General features: G+C 39.8%; 1 protein-coding gene across 1 annotated transcript in view; it reads left to right on the top strand.

Moving 5' to 3' along the window:
* Trim44 (tripartite motif containing 44) overlaps positions 1-14,890 on the top strand; it is a 112,188-nt gene extending 97,298 nt beyond the window's left edge. Inside the window, exon 5 of the mRNA XM_027936440.2 lies at positions 10,334-14,890. Within this exon, the coding sequence (XP_027792241.1) occupies positions 10,334-10,361 (28 nt within the window). The 3' untranslated portion in view covers positions 10,362-14,890. The remainder of the gene's footprint in view (positions 1-10,333) is intronic.
* The last annotated feature ends 2,427 nt before the right edge of the window (positions 14,891-17,317 follow it).

Below are 17,317 nucleotides of genomic sequence, written 5' to 3'. Positions count from 1 at the left end.
AGTGCAAAGAAGACAATACAACAATCTGATATAATATTGCAGAGATGGTGGGTTGGCTATTTTGGTTTGCTTGGTTGGGGACAGCCTCTGAGAAAGTGACTTTATAACTAAGGCCAAAATGTTAAGGAATCAAAATGTTAAGGAGTCAGTCATTCTAAGATCTGAGAGGAGGAGCTTTTGAGACAGAATGGCAAGTGCAAAGACCTTAAGGTGGGAACAAGCTCAACTTACTTAAAGAACATAAGGAAAACCAGTGTGGCTAGAATATGGCATTTATCAGGTTGTAAGGGCAGGCAGGGGCCAAAGCAAGTAGAGATTTGTGAGCAATAAGGTTATATGGAAGGATTTTTTTTTTTTTAAGTAGGGCAATGATATACCTTTTGTACATTTAAAAAATACAACTCTGTGAATGCAGTCTGTAAATATACAATAGTTAATTAAAAGTAGAAGTAGAAGCCAGGCACAGTGGTACACATCTGCAGTCTTAGCTACTGGGGAGGCTGAGGCAGAAGGATCTCAAATTTGAGGCCAGCCTTATCAACTGAGACCCTGTCTCATAATAATAAATAGATAGACAGATAAAGGGCTGAGGCTGTAGTTCAGTGGTAGCACATCCCTGGGTTCTATAACTATAACAACAACAAAAAATGTTTCTAAAGGGGCTGGGGATGTGGTAGAACATTTGCCTAGTATTCATGAGGCACTGGGTTCAATTCCCAAACTGGGAGGAAAAAAAAAAAAGAAAGAGGAAAACCAGTCTAGACAACTATAATAATTAAAGTGATCGATGGTGATGGCAGTAGAGAAGACAAATGGATGGACATGGGAAAGGTTGTGCACAGTGAGTCAGAAGGACTTTCTGTTGGGCTCACTGGGATAGGGAGGTGGTACCAATTCTTAAGGGTTTGAGCACAGTGATTGGCACATAGAAAGCACTCAATATTTGAGAGCTGTTATGGTGTTACCAACAAATGGCCTATTATCAAACACTAAGAGAACAGGTTTGAGAAAGAATCTTGGACAAATGACAGACTGGTGTCTACAGTGAAAATGGGTGACCAATTTGACTGTCTATCTCCCTCTCGCTCCCTCCCACCCCACTTTCATATAAATAGTCTTAGAGAGACAGTGGGGGTTGCAAGGTGGTGTTTTCAGGAGCCTGAAACTCCTGACTTGCAGGCAGTCTCACTCCACCATCAGCTCATTAGTATGTCTGTTGGCCTCCCTCAGCCTTGATTTGATTTCTTCATGTGATGTTACTAACTACAAATATATTGGGCACCTACTATGTGACAGGCCCCATGCCAGGCTCTTTATACATATCTCAAGCACTCTATACATTAATTTCACTTAATCCTCTTGAGACCTCTTCCAAGCAGTTACTAAATTGTCCTCCATTTTCAGATAAAAATACAGAACTCAGATCCCACAGCTAGTACATGACGGAACTGTAACTCAAACCCAGGGGGTTCTAACTCTTAAACCCACAATCTTAACCCTCTGCCATATGAAAATTAGCACTAGGTCATTAAGGGTTGGTATGCTTCCAACTTCTGAACCTCTTCTCAGGGTCATCATGGAATTTGAAAGCTACACACACAAACACACATTATTTATAGTGATCAGAGATTAGTATCAAGAGGGTATTTATTTATTGATTCCTTCTCCCTCTCTCTTTGGTAACTTATAACATACAGCGGCTGAGGCAACAGGAAATTTGAAGGCCTGCATTGTATTAAATCTTACATTTAAGATTTCAGTGGAAGGAAACTGCTTAAGAGAGATTTGGCTTCCCTTATTCACATACCAAGAGAAGATAGGGAAACTGGGTCAGGTGTTATCCTGAAGGTGTGGGAAAACAGGAAAGGTAAACCTTTGGGCTATTTTCTGCTTCTAGCTCCTAAACTGCCAGACCCCATTGGAAGATATGAGATAGGTTCTTTTCAGCCCTCAACACAGGACACCCTCAGTGATATGAAATCCAGTATTGCTATGGGAGGGAAAGGAGGTTGGGAAAGAGTGGAGAAAAGGAAAAAACTTACCTCCACCATGGCATTTTCCTCTCCAAGTTCAGTAGGAAGCCATGTAAATGGAAGTTATTTCAGAGAGAAAGAACAGATGAGACATACATACATATGCTTGTACACGATTACACACACACAATCTCATGCCAGGTCAGCTTTCCACAGGCTTTTTGAAAATGCCCTGTTACTGGCAAGGGTGTGGGGAAAATGAGCATTCTCATACCTGCATGAGTAATGATTGTAAATCAGCATAAGAAGGTTTTTGGAGGGCATATTAATAATAATGTGTCAAATGCCTTTAAAAACGCACATCCTATGCTCCTTAGAGAAATTCCTGATTCCAGAACTGGGGCAGGAAATATTCAGGCTAAGCCTGAAAGATCTTGTAGTTCCGTGAAGTAAGGAAGTACTCAAAAGCAAATCAAAACCCACACTGATGGGAATATGTCAAGGGACCCAGGAACCAACAAAAAGAGCTCCCAAAGCTGAACAGTTTGGCAAGAAAATAAGTAGTTTCAGATCATAACCCAAAGTATGAAATAAATTTTCATGAGCCCATACAAACATAAACAATAGAAGAAATAAAGGAGACACATCTTATTTTCAGAGTATTTCAAATAATTATGTATATGCCCCACCCTCAAGGAGAGGGAGCACGGCTCCTCACTTTTAAGTATAAGGTGCTCTGAGTAGCTTCCTTCCGAAGAGTGCACTGTGGGAAGGCAGGGCATAACAAAGCAACTTTACCATGGAGAAACCTGACAAGCACTACCTCAACCAGGTTGGTCAAGGTGAGCTTCAATAGTAGCAGATTATATTCAGCTTGACTCCTTGATAATTTTAATGATAATTGCACTTTACCTTTGTAGTTTGCCTTCCAGAAGCTCATAACCATGACCTAATCACAAGAAAAACATCAGAAAAATCCTGATTGAAGGACATTCTGTAAAATATTTGACCAGTACAGTACCCTCAAAACAGTCATGATTGTCACAAATAGAAAAGTCTGAGAAACTATTAAGGTGGGGCTAAGGAGTCATGATAACTAAATGTGGAATTCTGGAAAAGAAAAGAACATTAGGAAAAAACTTAAGATATTCTGAATCATTTCTTGTTGATAACAGGGGAAACTGGGTATGGGAACCCACTGGCCCATCTTTTTAATTTTTTTTAGTAAAATATTAAGTTATTCTAAAAATTAAAATCTATTGAAGGGAAAAAAAATACAAACATGCTTTTTGACCCAGAAGTTTCCCTTCTGGAATTTTTCTTTGGAAATAATTAAGGATGATTCACCCACAATGATGTGTGTCAACAGTGTTGTGGGTAGTAGTGAAAAAGTACAAATCAATGTCCAATGTTAGATATGCTAAGTCCATACAATTCAATCACAAATCATAGCCTTACAGAAATATATTTCAGTAATTCTTGATTGATGGTTGTTTGGAAAAAGCAAATTAAAACAAGCTTGTGAAATATGATAAAAGATAAGTATGTATTTTATATATATAGACAAGGAATATGGGCAGATATATTTCAGTGCATTCGTGGTGATTATCCCTGGTGAATAACACTGTGTGATCTTTTATTCTCTTTATAGAAGCAGTACCTGTTTGTAGAAAATAAAAGGCAACTAAAATGGAAAACATTTCTTTTTGAATTAAAAAAAAAGACTAGAAACTTGTTTGCTAAATGTAATAGCAGCAAAGAATTCAGTACAGAAGAAGGGAGTCTTGGGAGCAGATGAGACATTGGAAGGCTGAGAAGCCCACCTTTTACTTCTGTTCAGGTACCTCCCTATAGCAGGACACTGCCTAAGCAGGCCTGTCATCTTCCATGAACTCAGGCCACCACCCACACAGGTGCTGTTGAGTGCAAGAAGGGTGGCCATCTCTAAAAATGGTGAATAGTCTAGTAGAGGATTCAGAGATTAAACTTGGCACTGTAATCATAGGTCATACTGGAGATCAGGCCTTTTCAAAGTCCCCTTAATAGATCCGAGGAGGCAGAACCAGCTGTGAGGATCAAGTAGCAAACTCTGGTCTGTATTTCCTTCTCCTTCCATATTAATCCTCCCTCTTACCTGTCTTATCTGCCTCCACCCCCCCCAGTTTAAAAAAAGCACTTGCCAGGTATCTTCCATCTCACCAAAAAACCTTTGTTAAGTCCAGTTTCATTTCTGAGGACTCTAGAATCTGATTGCTTAACCTAAATCTACCATTTACAAGCTGTGTATCTTGAGCAAGTCATGTAACCTCCCTGGGCCTCAACTTTCTCTTCTCCAAAGATGATAATACCTACCAGAAGTTATAATCGTTATATCAGTTTTCTTACACATAGATCTGAGGTAATACAAGAACTATTGTTAGGGTACCATGAGATTGTGTAGAAATTGCTTGGTGCTGTTGTGAAATGTTAAGTAAGTCCTTTGTAAATAATGGCAATTTTTGAAGGAAAGAAGGCTCCTAGGATAAAGCAGAATGCAGTCTTGAGAGCAGAGCCCTTCTCCTTGTCTGTCTTGTGGTTTGAGAAGGAAGATGCAGTGAGGAAGAAGCCAAATCACTTTTTTAAGAAACACAAAGAAATGAAGAATTTCAGGGCTTTTGCTCATACCAGAGCTTATTCTTTTGTCTGTTCTAGGTGCTAATCAAGCAATGCCATTTTTCAACCCAGTGTTAGAACTCAGCCAAAAAGAGGTGAAAGACTTAACATTTAGGCCACACTTCAGGTTGAGGTGATAGACAGTGGATAACTAGAGGGGTACAGGAAGCAAAGAGAAAACACTAAAAGTGAGAGTGAATTAATTAGTTCAGCAAGTGCTGAAGTGGGAAAGGAGCTTAACTTTTATATGATTTGGAGTCCCAGCGTCACATAGCAGAGCCAGGCCTGGAATGCTAGTCTTCTTGTGTTTTTCTTAGTTAACCCAGGGTAACTTGAGTACATTTGTACCTCACTGTAGGTATCCCTCACGGCATTCCACAGGTTGCAGCTAACTTGAGTTTTGATCCTTTATAACACAGTAACCTGTTTGCTTTGAGCCCAGGCTTTTGAGGCAGATGAATGTGTCTAGGAGAGAAAGGTCTCTTGATCATCTGAGTGTGCAATCTCCCCAGCGGGGCTTGATCACATACTTATAAACTAGGCAGCCACTTCTTAAAATACTGAAAGCTCAAGGTTTCTTAATTAGCACCTTGTACAATGCCTTTGTTGCTTAATTTTTGGAGAATGCTAAGTCTATCTTTTTGGATCTATCTTTTGGACTGAATCTAGCCTTCCTCCCTTGTCAATACCTCTTAATTTCTGTATTCTCCTGAGTTAAATATTCCTTTTACAGCAATAATTAATAAATACCAAGAATTCTGCAAACATGACTGATGCCAAATCAAATTAAGTTGTATTATATGCTTACAAAAAGAGACTATTAAACTCAGAAATTTAGAATGCCTGTTCTTCTTACACCCCTAGCTAGAGTATAAACTCTAAGGACAGAACTGAAAAGCTGAGCTGCCTACCTGCATGGACTAACTAAAAAATTGTCAGGCAGTGAAACCTTGTCTATCATAATCACTTTATCAGCAGGTATGGAGGGTTTAGTGAGACTAGGGCTTGTGGTATGCCTTTGACAACTCTTCAGTTTTGTAGGCACCACAGCACAACAGAAAGGATTCCTCAGTGTGTGCCTAACTCAGATAGGGGACACAATCTTCTTCTGGCTGGACTCCTTAATCCCATTTTTGTCACCCTAAACTATATTCCCAACTAGGGAGGTATAAAGTTTAACATCACCCTCCCAATTTAGGAACTTCCAGTTCCTTTAGCTAAAATTTTTATTTTTCTATTCTGTAGAAGAATTTAGGAAAATATATGCCTCCTTGCCCATTTGAAGTTAACTCCTGAAAAATATAAATATATCAAGTTTAGATAGTTTCAAAAGATATGGCTGCTGACATATTGTTTAGTTTACACAAACTTTTATGTCTCTTTTTGTCAAAACTTTGACACTTTGGCCTTAGCCTATTAAATTTACAGACAAGGTTCACTATAGAATTTAATTGGAAAAGCCAGTTCTTACAGTCAAGCCATCTAGCAAAATCAGGCTTGCTTTCTGTCATATCAAGCTGATTTTATTTTTTCAGTTTGAATAAAATGTCAGTGCACAACTCATGACTGCCATCTCAGTTTTGAATTTAAGTTCTTGGATCAGTGTCTAGACAGAGGAAAGTTGTATAACCATGCCAAAGAGTATATGCCTGGGTAAAATCAGAGATTGTTTCCTCTCCTAGACTCCTTGTAGAAGTGGCATGCAAAATTGTTGCATGTAGGTTTCAGGAAAGTGAGAAATGTGCATTTTTTTTCTGACGTGGGAGTAAGGTGATTTTGAAAGTGGGAGTGGATAAAAAAGAACTTATAGACCACAGGCACATATGTTCTTAGGAACAGCGGTTTTAGGAAAGACTATATATACAAGTTAAGGATTTGCACATTTGTTTCCTTAGAACTGCTCATATCCAGACACTCCTTGGAAAGTCATTATGTACCCCAGAGGTATGTGTGCTACACTTTTAAGACCACCACTCTGAGATACAACAGTACCCCCAAACTAGATCAGTCAGTGACTGAACAAGTTAACTAAACTTCACTCAGTTAATTGTCCTCATCAACATTTCACAGAGGTAGAATTTTCTAGAGAACTGTCACATAGAAGGATCAGCACTATAGAACTCAGTCTTTCTGTCCAGTACCTATATTTTAGTAGGTCTGGAGTTGTCATTAAGAAAGCTTCCAGCAAGCCACACAGGATACTGTTTGTCTCTAAATATTTGAAGGGAATTTGGGGATAGGAACATGATTATTTTGAAATGTAATGTTTCAGGTGCCAGAATGAGAAACATTGAAAGTTAGGAGGAGGCAGTTTTTAATTCAGCATAAGGAAGGAGGTCAATACTTTTTATCATTTGTATTATGAAATTCCATAAAGCTTTTATAACAAAACTGTAAGCTAAATAATGTTACCATGAGGAAAATGAGATTCTGAGAGGGCTAGTAATTCACACATGGATTTCAATCTAGTTTGGTCTGGTGATCCCAAAGCCATTATATAATGAACCTCCCCCCAGTACCTTTATAGAATGCTATCTGCCTAACATCCTATTTTATTAAAAATAAATGCTTTATGCCTATTCTTCTGACACAGCAATCCCACATCTGTGAGTCTTCTTAAAAATAAATTGGCAAGCCAGGTGCAGTAGTGCATGTCTGTAATCCCAGTAGCTCAGGAGGCTGAGGCAGGAGGATTGTGAGTTCAAAGCCACCCTCAGCAAAAACGAGGTGCTAAGCAACTCAGTGAGGCCCTGTCTCTAAATAAAATACAAAATGTGGCTGGAGATGTGGCTCAGTTGTTGAGTGCCCCTGAGTTCAATCCCCAGTACCGCCTGCCCCCCCCCCCACGCGCGGGCGTGTACACACACACACACACACACAAATGCATTAATAGGCACTGAAAAGAATCTCAATAGGGGCTGGGATTGTGGCTCAGCAGTAGAGCACTCACCTAGCACGTGAGAGGCCCTGGGTTCGATCCTCAGCACCACATAAAAATAAATAAATAAAATAAAGATACTGTGTCCAGTTACAACCAAAAAATAAATATTAAAAAAAATAATCTCAATAACCTCTTGAATGCCACTCAAGGCAGAAATCCTAAGTGTTGGCTCTTAGATGTTTTCAAAGGGGAAATGAATACCTAAGTGGAAGGTTGTGTTCCTTCACCTGGATATTCAAGACTTTTATAGACTATTTCAGATAGAATCTTACAAGCATAAACTTGCTTGCATACTAGGTAAAGGAGGAGTATTTCAGAGAGGAAATGCTGCCTCATACCAATGATATGTTGTTATTGTGAAAAATGGGTTATTAATAATGCAAATAAGATACTTATCTTTTGAAGATGCTGTTTTAAAGAAAAAAAAAGTATGACCACCACACCCTTTTGTCTCACCTACTAAGCTGTAAAAGTCTGTAAGGGCATGTATTGTGTTCATCATAGTCTTTTGTGCCTAGAATTATGCCTAACACATGGTTGATACTCAAGTAATATTTAGTAATTGACAAGAATACAGTAAATGATTTGACAGAGTCCCAAGGACTTATGTTTTAAAATGTGAGATAAATTTTATCTTTCAGATGCAGGAACAGTCTCTTTTAGGGTAATGAGAAACAATTTCAATCAGTCAAGACTTCTGACCTCTTCCCTATGCTTTTCTCCAAGTCTGATAGTAAAAAATTTGACAACTGGAAAAGAATTTATGTATAATTTGATATTCCTGATTTGTAGTTTTGGACCTCTTTGAGGCTATTATGAAAATTATGGCCTTTCTTAGACAAAGGAACACACAGACAAAACACTGTATACAATTTCAGTGGGTTCATGAACCCTTTAAAATATGTATCTCAGGAATTCTAAAAAGTGAACCTAGGGAAAGAGCACCGTCATCATGCTGAGCCTCTTGTATGAAGTAAAACTGACAAGGTAACATTAAGAGCTTGCTTTGAATATAATACCAAGGGGGAGAATATAGTGCTGGTTTCAACTATGTCTTGATTCTTGTGAGAAATTTTCATAAAAGACCCTTTGTTCCCATCAGAACAGATGTCATCAAATATTGATATAATGACAGCTCACTGGCATCCTCCATCCCATGATTGGACAACCAGCAAGAAAACAAAGTGGAACTAGGGCAGAGGTTTGGATAGGGAAGTTGACTTAGTTGGTTCTTTTGGACTTCAGTGTGTATGTAATGTAATTTGTAGGCCCCGTGTCTTAAATATTTTCACCTTTAATGGAAGTATTAGAAGTCTGTTGCCTAGGGTATTTTCCCCTAAAGCCTTTCCCAGATAGACACACGACACAGATTTTGTGTAGATATTGATAATATCTTGTGAGAAGCAAAATTTTTAAGTCATAGCTAGAAACTGATGCACCGTGGAACTTTGTCTACCAGCTTGACTGCTTGAGCGTTTCTCTGGCCAAAAGTAAACCTTAAGCTTTAAGGACACAAACCTTTCTTTGTAACCATAGGATTTTTATATCTCTAAGAGCTTTACTTTCCTCATCTGGTTCATGGGGATAATAATAGTCCTGTATCTTAGGATTGGTGTGAGGAGGGATAGGAAAAATGGATGAAGAACACTAAGCTCAGATTCCTGGCCCACAGTAAGCACTAAATCAGGTTGGCTTTTGTTAGTATTTTAAAGACACGGTAACTCTAGAAGTGAGTGAGGAGATTCTAGGCAAGTTTGCTACTTTTTCCCTTCTACGGGTGAGCATCCCTGCCATCTTGTTTCCATTGTCCCTGCCTTCTCCTTGACCCTGTCCCTGTTTAGACAGTGCTCTTTGTCAGGATCAGACCAGAAATGTTCTGACTGAGCAGCTGAGGTACTAGCCATGCCTCTGGGACTCTACAACTCACTTTTTGGCTGCTAGAAACATCACAGACATCTGGAATACTCTGGTTAGGGCATTAATGACTAGCCATTCCTTCCAACTCTGTCCTTCCTTCCTTTTCTTCCTGTTGTATTTCACTCCCTTTTTAAAAAGCAGTTTGTTTGTTAAGCACGTCTCTGTGCTTTAAATGGTACTACTTCTGGATGTACAGTAGTTGATAAAATATTAACTACTCTTACATGCTCTAGTAGGGCAGAGAGAGAGTAAATAACAAATAAAGTATAAAATGTGGTGAGGGCTGTGAAAGAAATAAGATAGAGAATAACCAGGGAATCCTATTTCAGTAGAGTGCCTTCTCTGAAGAGACGATATTTAAACCCAGGGACTGACCTGTGGCAGGAATTGAAACATTGCATTTTATTCCAAGTGCAGAATGCCATTGATAGCTTCTCCTTGTTCTCCTAACAACAGGTGATTTAAGCCTTCGAAGAAATCAAACTCCTAATTTTCACCATCACTTTATTTTGTCAATTAAGTTTACAAGGATTATGATCCTCCCCTTCTCCTTTTTATAGCTATTCATGAACTGTATATAGGCACTGTGCATTTTTGCATTTTATATGTATTCTCTCAATTCTCTAGTCACCCAAAAAGTAAGTTTTGTTATCATCATTCTCCCAGTAGTCAGATACAGAATTCAAAGAAATCAAGTCACTTGCCCATATATGGCCACACTGCTCAGTCATGGTAGTTAGAACTCGAATCCAGGTATGTCTGACAACAAAGCTGGTGCCATCAACCAATAGACTGTGTTACTCCCTTCCTGTGATGGCTTAACTCACCTGCTTCTCCTTTTCCTTTGTAGTGGTGCCAGTGAAGAAGAGGACACATGAAGGCTTGCCATCAGAGTGGAAAATCACCCCTTCCCTTGTATGTGTGTGACAGCGTGTGTGTAATGGCTTCTGATTTCTGTGAAGGCTGCCCAGCAACAAATGTACTTCCACTGGATATGTCCCCAGATCCATAGCAGGCACATCTCTCTCCAAGGAATGACCAGTTTTATGCTTACCATGTACTTCTCATTCTCTTGTTGCAGTAGGTCAAGGAAAGAGCCCTTTTGATCAACCAGGAGCAATTGAAAAGGGTCTTTCAGGGAACTCCTTAATGGCTGCTTTGAACTGACTCAGGAAAGCTAGCCCCTATAATATTGTGTAAGTCAACAGTATACTTCATTAGGAAGGACCTGGACTAATCATGAAAGGAAGTCAGAGCTTTTTGCCTACCTACAAACAAAAAACCTACTTTGTTCATACTGAAGCATGAAACACATGAGGACAAAGTGGGGCCTTATTGACTCATGTCCACAGTCTCTAAATAGTCCAGTTCTACCTTTGTGAAATGTGGTGCCGTGAATTAGGATGGATGGCCTGAAAATGAGGTTGGAGAAAGAGTTAAAAGCTAGAAAGACACAGATATTTTTAGCATATGAGGTTATCCAGGACTTCAGATTCATAATTCAGTGCTATGGAAATGAAAAAGATGATTGAAGAGGTGGAAAGGAAATGACCTGGGGGTGGGACACAGAAAAGAGGACCAAAGAAATCTGATTAAAATTTGAAATCAATATTTCTGAATTTAACTTGCCTGAGTTTCCAAAATAGTCACTAAAGACTCTGATAAAACCTGGATTGTTTAGATGAGTTCTGCAGGTTTTATGGGCTTATCACAACACGAAAGGCTGGAAATGTGTATTGCCAAATGGGAACTTTCAGTGTAGATTTTTGCCGTTCCCTCTGCCAGGTTAGTTTAATATGGCTTAATTGCAGTATGGGGAGAATTCTTGCTACTCTATAGCTTGCGGAATTCAGTTCCATCTCCCAGCAAATATCCCTTTATTTTACATTAATTGGAATCCTTCCCGTGGCACTCCCTACCCACAGACCTTCAGGTCATCTCTTGCACCCTGGCTCTCTCCTCTTCAGTAACATGAGCAGAGATACCCTGGAGCTTAGATTTCCTGGCCTTTCTCCATTTCCAAATCACAATTTCTTATAGCATTATACCCCCTGGGAAGCAGTGATGTGCTAGTGAAATATAAAATTGTAAGCTCAAAAGCACGCTTTCTTCCCGAGATGTCAGTTTTCCTTAACAAATGGTTTGAAGTCAGGGGATAACCTTATTTTTATATAAAACAAAGACAGTTATATTATGGAATAGAATGTTCATACACATAAACTGTTAAGATAAAATGAGAGACTTGGAAGATAATTCTTGTTTGCAAATGGGCTATGTGTTCCCTCCCTCTGCCTTTAGTGGTGTTTCCATGCTCACTTCTGAGGAACACAATTGGAACTATATCCAAGCCCCTTGGGATTGTTCCTGCCCAAGGTCCTAAACTTCTAATACCCCTGAGGCAGAGCCAAGGAGCCTGCCTTTAGGGAAAGCCCTTTATTCCTGCCTGTCTGCTTGCCTGCCTGTGACTGTGTGATAGCTTTGGGGCCAGCTGCTGAGTGTGTGTGCAGGATAGTTTTGAGGCAGAAACACAACTTGCTTATAGTAGGAGTCCTGTTTATATCATTTGTATTTATGTCATTGTTCAACACTGTGCATGTGATGAAATGACTTAATTCCTTTGAGACCAGGAAGCTACCAAGCATATATGCTGCTAGTTAGGGTTATCCTAGCTCACTACATATGCAAGGAGACTGGGACTGGGAGGAGTTTGAGCTGTTTTTCACCCCAAAAAAAAAAACAAAACTCAAACTGGTGTCCAACAAGTAGCTAAGATAATTTTGGTGCTTCATTTATCTGTCTGTAAAGACTGGAGAATTCAGTATACTGCTAGTTAACAACCTCCAACCATATCCACAAAACCATCCTAAAAGATGGACCAATGGCCACTCTTGAAAGAGTTTAAAATATCAGAAGATTTAAAAGACTAGGATTTGGAAACTTGTATTGTCTTTCCCCAATAATCATTGTTTGATCTTCAAATGGTAGCCTTGTATTAGCAATGGAAAGATCATTGGCTCTCCATACCTGATCATATGTTATTACTTTAAGTCAGTATTGGAAAATCCAAACATTTATGCAGTAGATACCAACAGAATTGTAGGAATATGTGCCAACTTGTCTCAATAAATTATCATGTCTGTAATCCTCAAGGAAAGCACTTTTGCTTTTACTTAGAAAGGGTCTCAGATTTGCTTTATGGGCTCCTGCTGTCTTCAGCACCTGATAAAACTTTAACCAGGGAAGCATTAAACAGCGCAGCAGCTTCTGCCCAGGCTCCTAAGTTCCTGCTGGCAGCGTGTATCAATGTACAAACTAGGATGCTTCCTGCAGTGGCACCAGCTTCCCCCCAGAGCTGGAGCATGCTGCTTGGCCTTAAGCCCCAGCATTCTGAGACTTCCCTCCCACCAGGTCAGTAGAAATGAGAGTGCTCAGAATTGTGTCCTAACTGGTTGCAGGCAGAAATCTTTGGGGAGAAGTCATCAAGGGATGCAGATAACGGATGTCTCCAGAATGAATCAGGTACTCACAGCAGTTCCTGGCTGCCTTCCAAATGTTGGGTTTCTGGATGCAGAGAGGGATTTGTCCTTTGATTTGGTATCATTAAATCCAGGACAATCCTAAGAAGTGCTTGAACTCTCAGGTTATTGCCCAGGAATTCCGGAGAGTAGCCTATATTAGGGATTTACTATGAGCCAGGCCTTGTACTTACTACACCTTCATTCTTAGATGATAAAACAGAGGAAGTCATTGTCTCATGTTGCACAGCTAGGAAATATTGGACCAGTTTTGAATCCAGCTCTCCAGAAATTCCTTTGTCCCATCCCACGGGACACCTACAAATACAGAGGGAGTCAAGATTTCTGGTTCTCTTGCTGTACTCTGACCATTAATTTGAATTTTTCTCAAAAAGACACTTCATGGCTATAGTTTGGGCTCAGAAATGACATTAAAGTTGCTTTATTCCTCTGCTTTAGCAGACGCTTTAAGTACATATTGCTAACTTGGGCCTGCCCCTTGCTCCTGAGGGAGCCTTTCCTTTTTAGTGCCATTTCCCATAAATAAGGTGTTTTTCAAAATAGAAAATGTGATGGGTGTTCTGCTCTCTCCTCTAACTTTATTTAAAAGCATCTACTACTTTATTCCTGCAGAAAAGGAAATCTTTGTATTTTAGTAAAGGTAATCTCTCTTCCTGTGCTTTATTAGGTGAACCAATTCAAAGTCACAGTAAATCTAGACTGTCTTATTGATACCTGGGGCGGGGGGGTGGATATCTAAATGATAAATGTTATGTGTATATATGTACACGCACACACAATTTAAGAATGAAGGGAAGCTCTAAGGAGCCCTTCACTGTTTTGCACGCTACCTTATTCCCGCCTGATTACAAGTCCCACCAGATGATTGGAGTTTACACGTTCATTTCCAAGAAGAGTAACTCCCTGGTGGAGGTTGTCAGCTCCTAAAGCACTGAGCCAAGGTGACAGTCCTGAAGGAAATTTCACTCCAGCTCTCCTCCATAATTGTGTTTGTGTGCCTGACCATTTGGTGACCCAAGCCATTTTGGTCACTCTACTGGGGCCTGCGGGCTCAATTGCAGAATTCACAACCTTGTTGTAGTGGCAGAGCCTAGGAAGTCCTTTCCCCCGACGTAGAAAATATCCTCCTCCTGATTCCTGCAAGTCTGCCCTCATATAATGGCTGTTCAACACATGCTTTTTAGTTGAAAATCTCATTATGGATCAAGTCCACCCCAGTCCTAAGAGAAAAAGAAGTCTCACACAGGAGACTCCAGGTCTCATATTTTCTTTGCCTAGCAGTGTTTCTTTAACCTGCACCCCCACCCCCACCTCCAACTAACCCATTCCTAGAGCCATAAGACCCAGGCAGTTCCTGGGAGGGACAATAGTACAATGTGGAATATTGGGGACCTGCCAGGTAAGACAGGTTCGTGTGGAATACTGAGCATACCAAAACAAGGAAGGGACAGAGCAGGAAATAAAAATAAATGAAGACACTGGAGGTACACTGGTACAAAAAGGCCACAGAACCCATGCTGGGTTTGATACGACCATGAGGGGACAGCACATTTATACTTGATGGGAGTAAAACCTGACTAGTCTTTTTTTACAGTGACAGGCCACACTGCATGAGTGAGTAGAACCAAGAAACCCGTTGTTGTACTCTGCCTGTTTTCCTGTGCAGTCACATCTCCTCTTCCCCTTCCACCCTTCCACTAAATAAGGGAACACTCAGTCTTTCAAGGGAATTACACATTTGAGTTAATGTTTCAGTATATCATTTTCATACTGTAAATTATTTTGTAAGAGAGATTTACTGCTATCCCAGGATGTTCAGACTCGGCGCCCCTGTGCATTTGGAAATCAATAAACTATTACTGGAAATACCATTTGTCTCTTGGAGTTGTGCACAAATGACCCTGCTAGGTGTAAATATTCATGGCGATTTACATATCTAACTGGTACTGCTAGAGAAGATGGTGTTTGGGTTATTAGATGTGGGAGGCTAATTTACTCCTGACTTTCCCCAGAGTGTCTTAGGAGATCCCTGGGAAGTGGCAAAAGGGCAGACTAAAGATGGTTATTTAGAGACATGTTTTCTCCTCTGAGTAAAATGACCAATGTCTAGGTTAATTTTACAAGCAAAGTATATTATAACAAAGAATACTTGGTCCTGAATGATGTTTTAAATAACATTTGAAGCTTTATAATTTGTATTAATTAGGAAGAAAGTCCAATTTTAATTCTTACCCCATTTTGTAAATATGTGTGTGTGTGTGTGTGTGTGTGTGTGTGTGTGTGTGTATGTATTAAAGCTCAGCCAGCAAAATCATCTTTGTGGAACTTGAGAAGTACATATTTGCATATAATTGATGAAGAGATGGAATTAAGTTTTAAATAATTTTAATCTCCTAATAGAGCAGAAATTGCATTAAAACCATAAGTCATATACTCAGAGACTTTCAGGGGCCACATGTGAAGGACGGAAATAGTAGAACCATGTGAATTAAAAAATAAAAATAAGCTCTGCCTAAAGACATTAAAATGGAGTGTTTAAAAATCCTAAAACTCACTAGCAGATGTGTTGGGGGTGGGGGTTGGGGTTCAGTTTGTCAAACCTGCTCTGAATTTCCTTCTGTCATTTTATCTTCACTGACCCTTTTAATTGTACACTATGAGAACTTTGGGGAAATTGTCCAAGGTAGGAAGATAAGCCACTCTAGGTCACCTAATAAGCCAGGCTACTGAAGCTCAGGACTATAGACTCTGTCTCCTATAGCAATCATTAGGCTCTACTTCCTCCCCAATTGCTGAGGATACTACTTGGGCCTGGTGGGAGGGCCTTACCAAGCACTGTAGCACTTGAGAGTCTTCAGTTTATTAACCACAATGTATCTGGAGGTTTTCTTCCCTACTTCCTGGTGCCAGAACTTCAACATCATATCTTATTGCCCCAGCCCTTCTCGTTTTATTATCTTTCCCTCAGAAACCTACAACTCTTTAAAATATCTTTTTAATTGATGTTTTCTTGGTGCAACTTCACAGAACCTTGTTTCCTTTGCACACATAAAAGGGTAAAATTGCAGCTTGGCTGGAATATCTCCTGGTCTTTACCAAGGTACCAGAGTGAGATGCACCCAACAGAAAGGCTTCTGGTCTATAATGGAAAAGATATTACAGCAAAGGAAACAGGAACAACAAAAATTTCTCAAAGTCATTAACTGGCTGCGCTGAGCATCTGTACTTTGTTAAATACTGCAGTCTCCAGCTTTAAAACATTTTTGTTATTAATAATAGCTACCATTTAGTGAGCTCCTTGTCTGAGCCAGGCGCTCTCCAAGTTGCTTTTCACATTACGTCTCACAGCACTAATACCATCTCTCATTTTATTGCTCAGGTTATACCCTAATGAGTGGGGAGCCAGGATTTCAACCCAAGTCTAGCCCTTAATCTCTTCATTCCTTACTGTACTTGTTCTATCTTGTATTGAGAAATATGTCTTACCCGTTCCCAGTACTACCCCTGCATTATGGCCTGGGGGCAAATGAATTGGCCCTTTGCTAGGCCTTGCTCAGTGAGAGTACAGTGAAGGAAGGAGGACTAAGGATAGCAGTGAAATCCTCCTTTATCCTGGAACTCCTTTTGGAAGGAGAGAACTATTAGACTTGAATTTTCTTCTAAGGCCATAAATGAAATTACCAAGAGAGGCAACACTGTGCCTTTTTTTGCTATGGTGCTAGAATCTTAAAAGTCAGCTAACTCTGACACTGAGTCTGTAATTTAATTAAACATCTTGAAGGTGTCTCCAACAGCTTGACATAAGGCCAGCTTCATATTCTTGGAAAAAGATAGGTGGAAAAAAAAAAGCTATCTATTTAGAAGTTCACCTACTGAGTTTGGCCATCAGGGCCACAGCATTCAATTTGCCTTATGAAAATGACAGTCTTCATGCCATTTTAGGATTCAATAGCAACCCATTTACCTAGGGCTCAGCCATCTTGACAACTCTACCAATCCATACTTCCTGAGCCTAAAATGCAAACAGGTGGTTTGACGATGAAAACTTGACACAGAGTTGGAAAAATCAGCAGAAGTTCAACACTCAAAATGAGCCAAAAGTAGGAAGTAAGCAAACAAGGCTCCTGACCAGTTGAAGTAAATGCTGTAAAGCAAACACATAAGAGAAAGGCCATACCTCTGTACATCAGGCACCTGCTCAGAACTTATTCTTACTTCATACACAATTCAAAATGTTTGGAAAGTTTCTAAGCCTATAGCAGATTAAGGGAGAGAAACAGACTTCCAGAAAAACTTGG

The sequence above is a fragment of the Marmota flaviventris genome, chromosome 9, assembly GCF_047511675.1.
Source record: "Marmota flaviventris isolate mMarFla1 chromosome 9, mMarFla1.hap1, whole genome shotgun sequence".
Lineage (NCBI taxonomy): Eukaryota > Metazoa > Chordata > Mammalia > Rodentia > Sciuridae > Marmota > Marmota flaviventris.
Note: the sequence above shows the minus strand (reverse complement) of the source record. Positions and strands in the feature narration are given on the sequence as shown.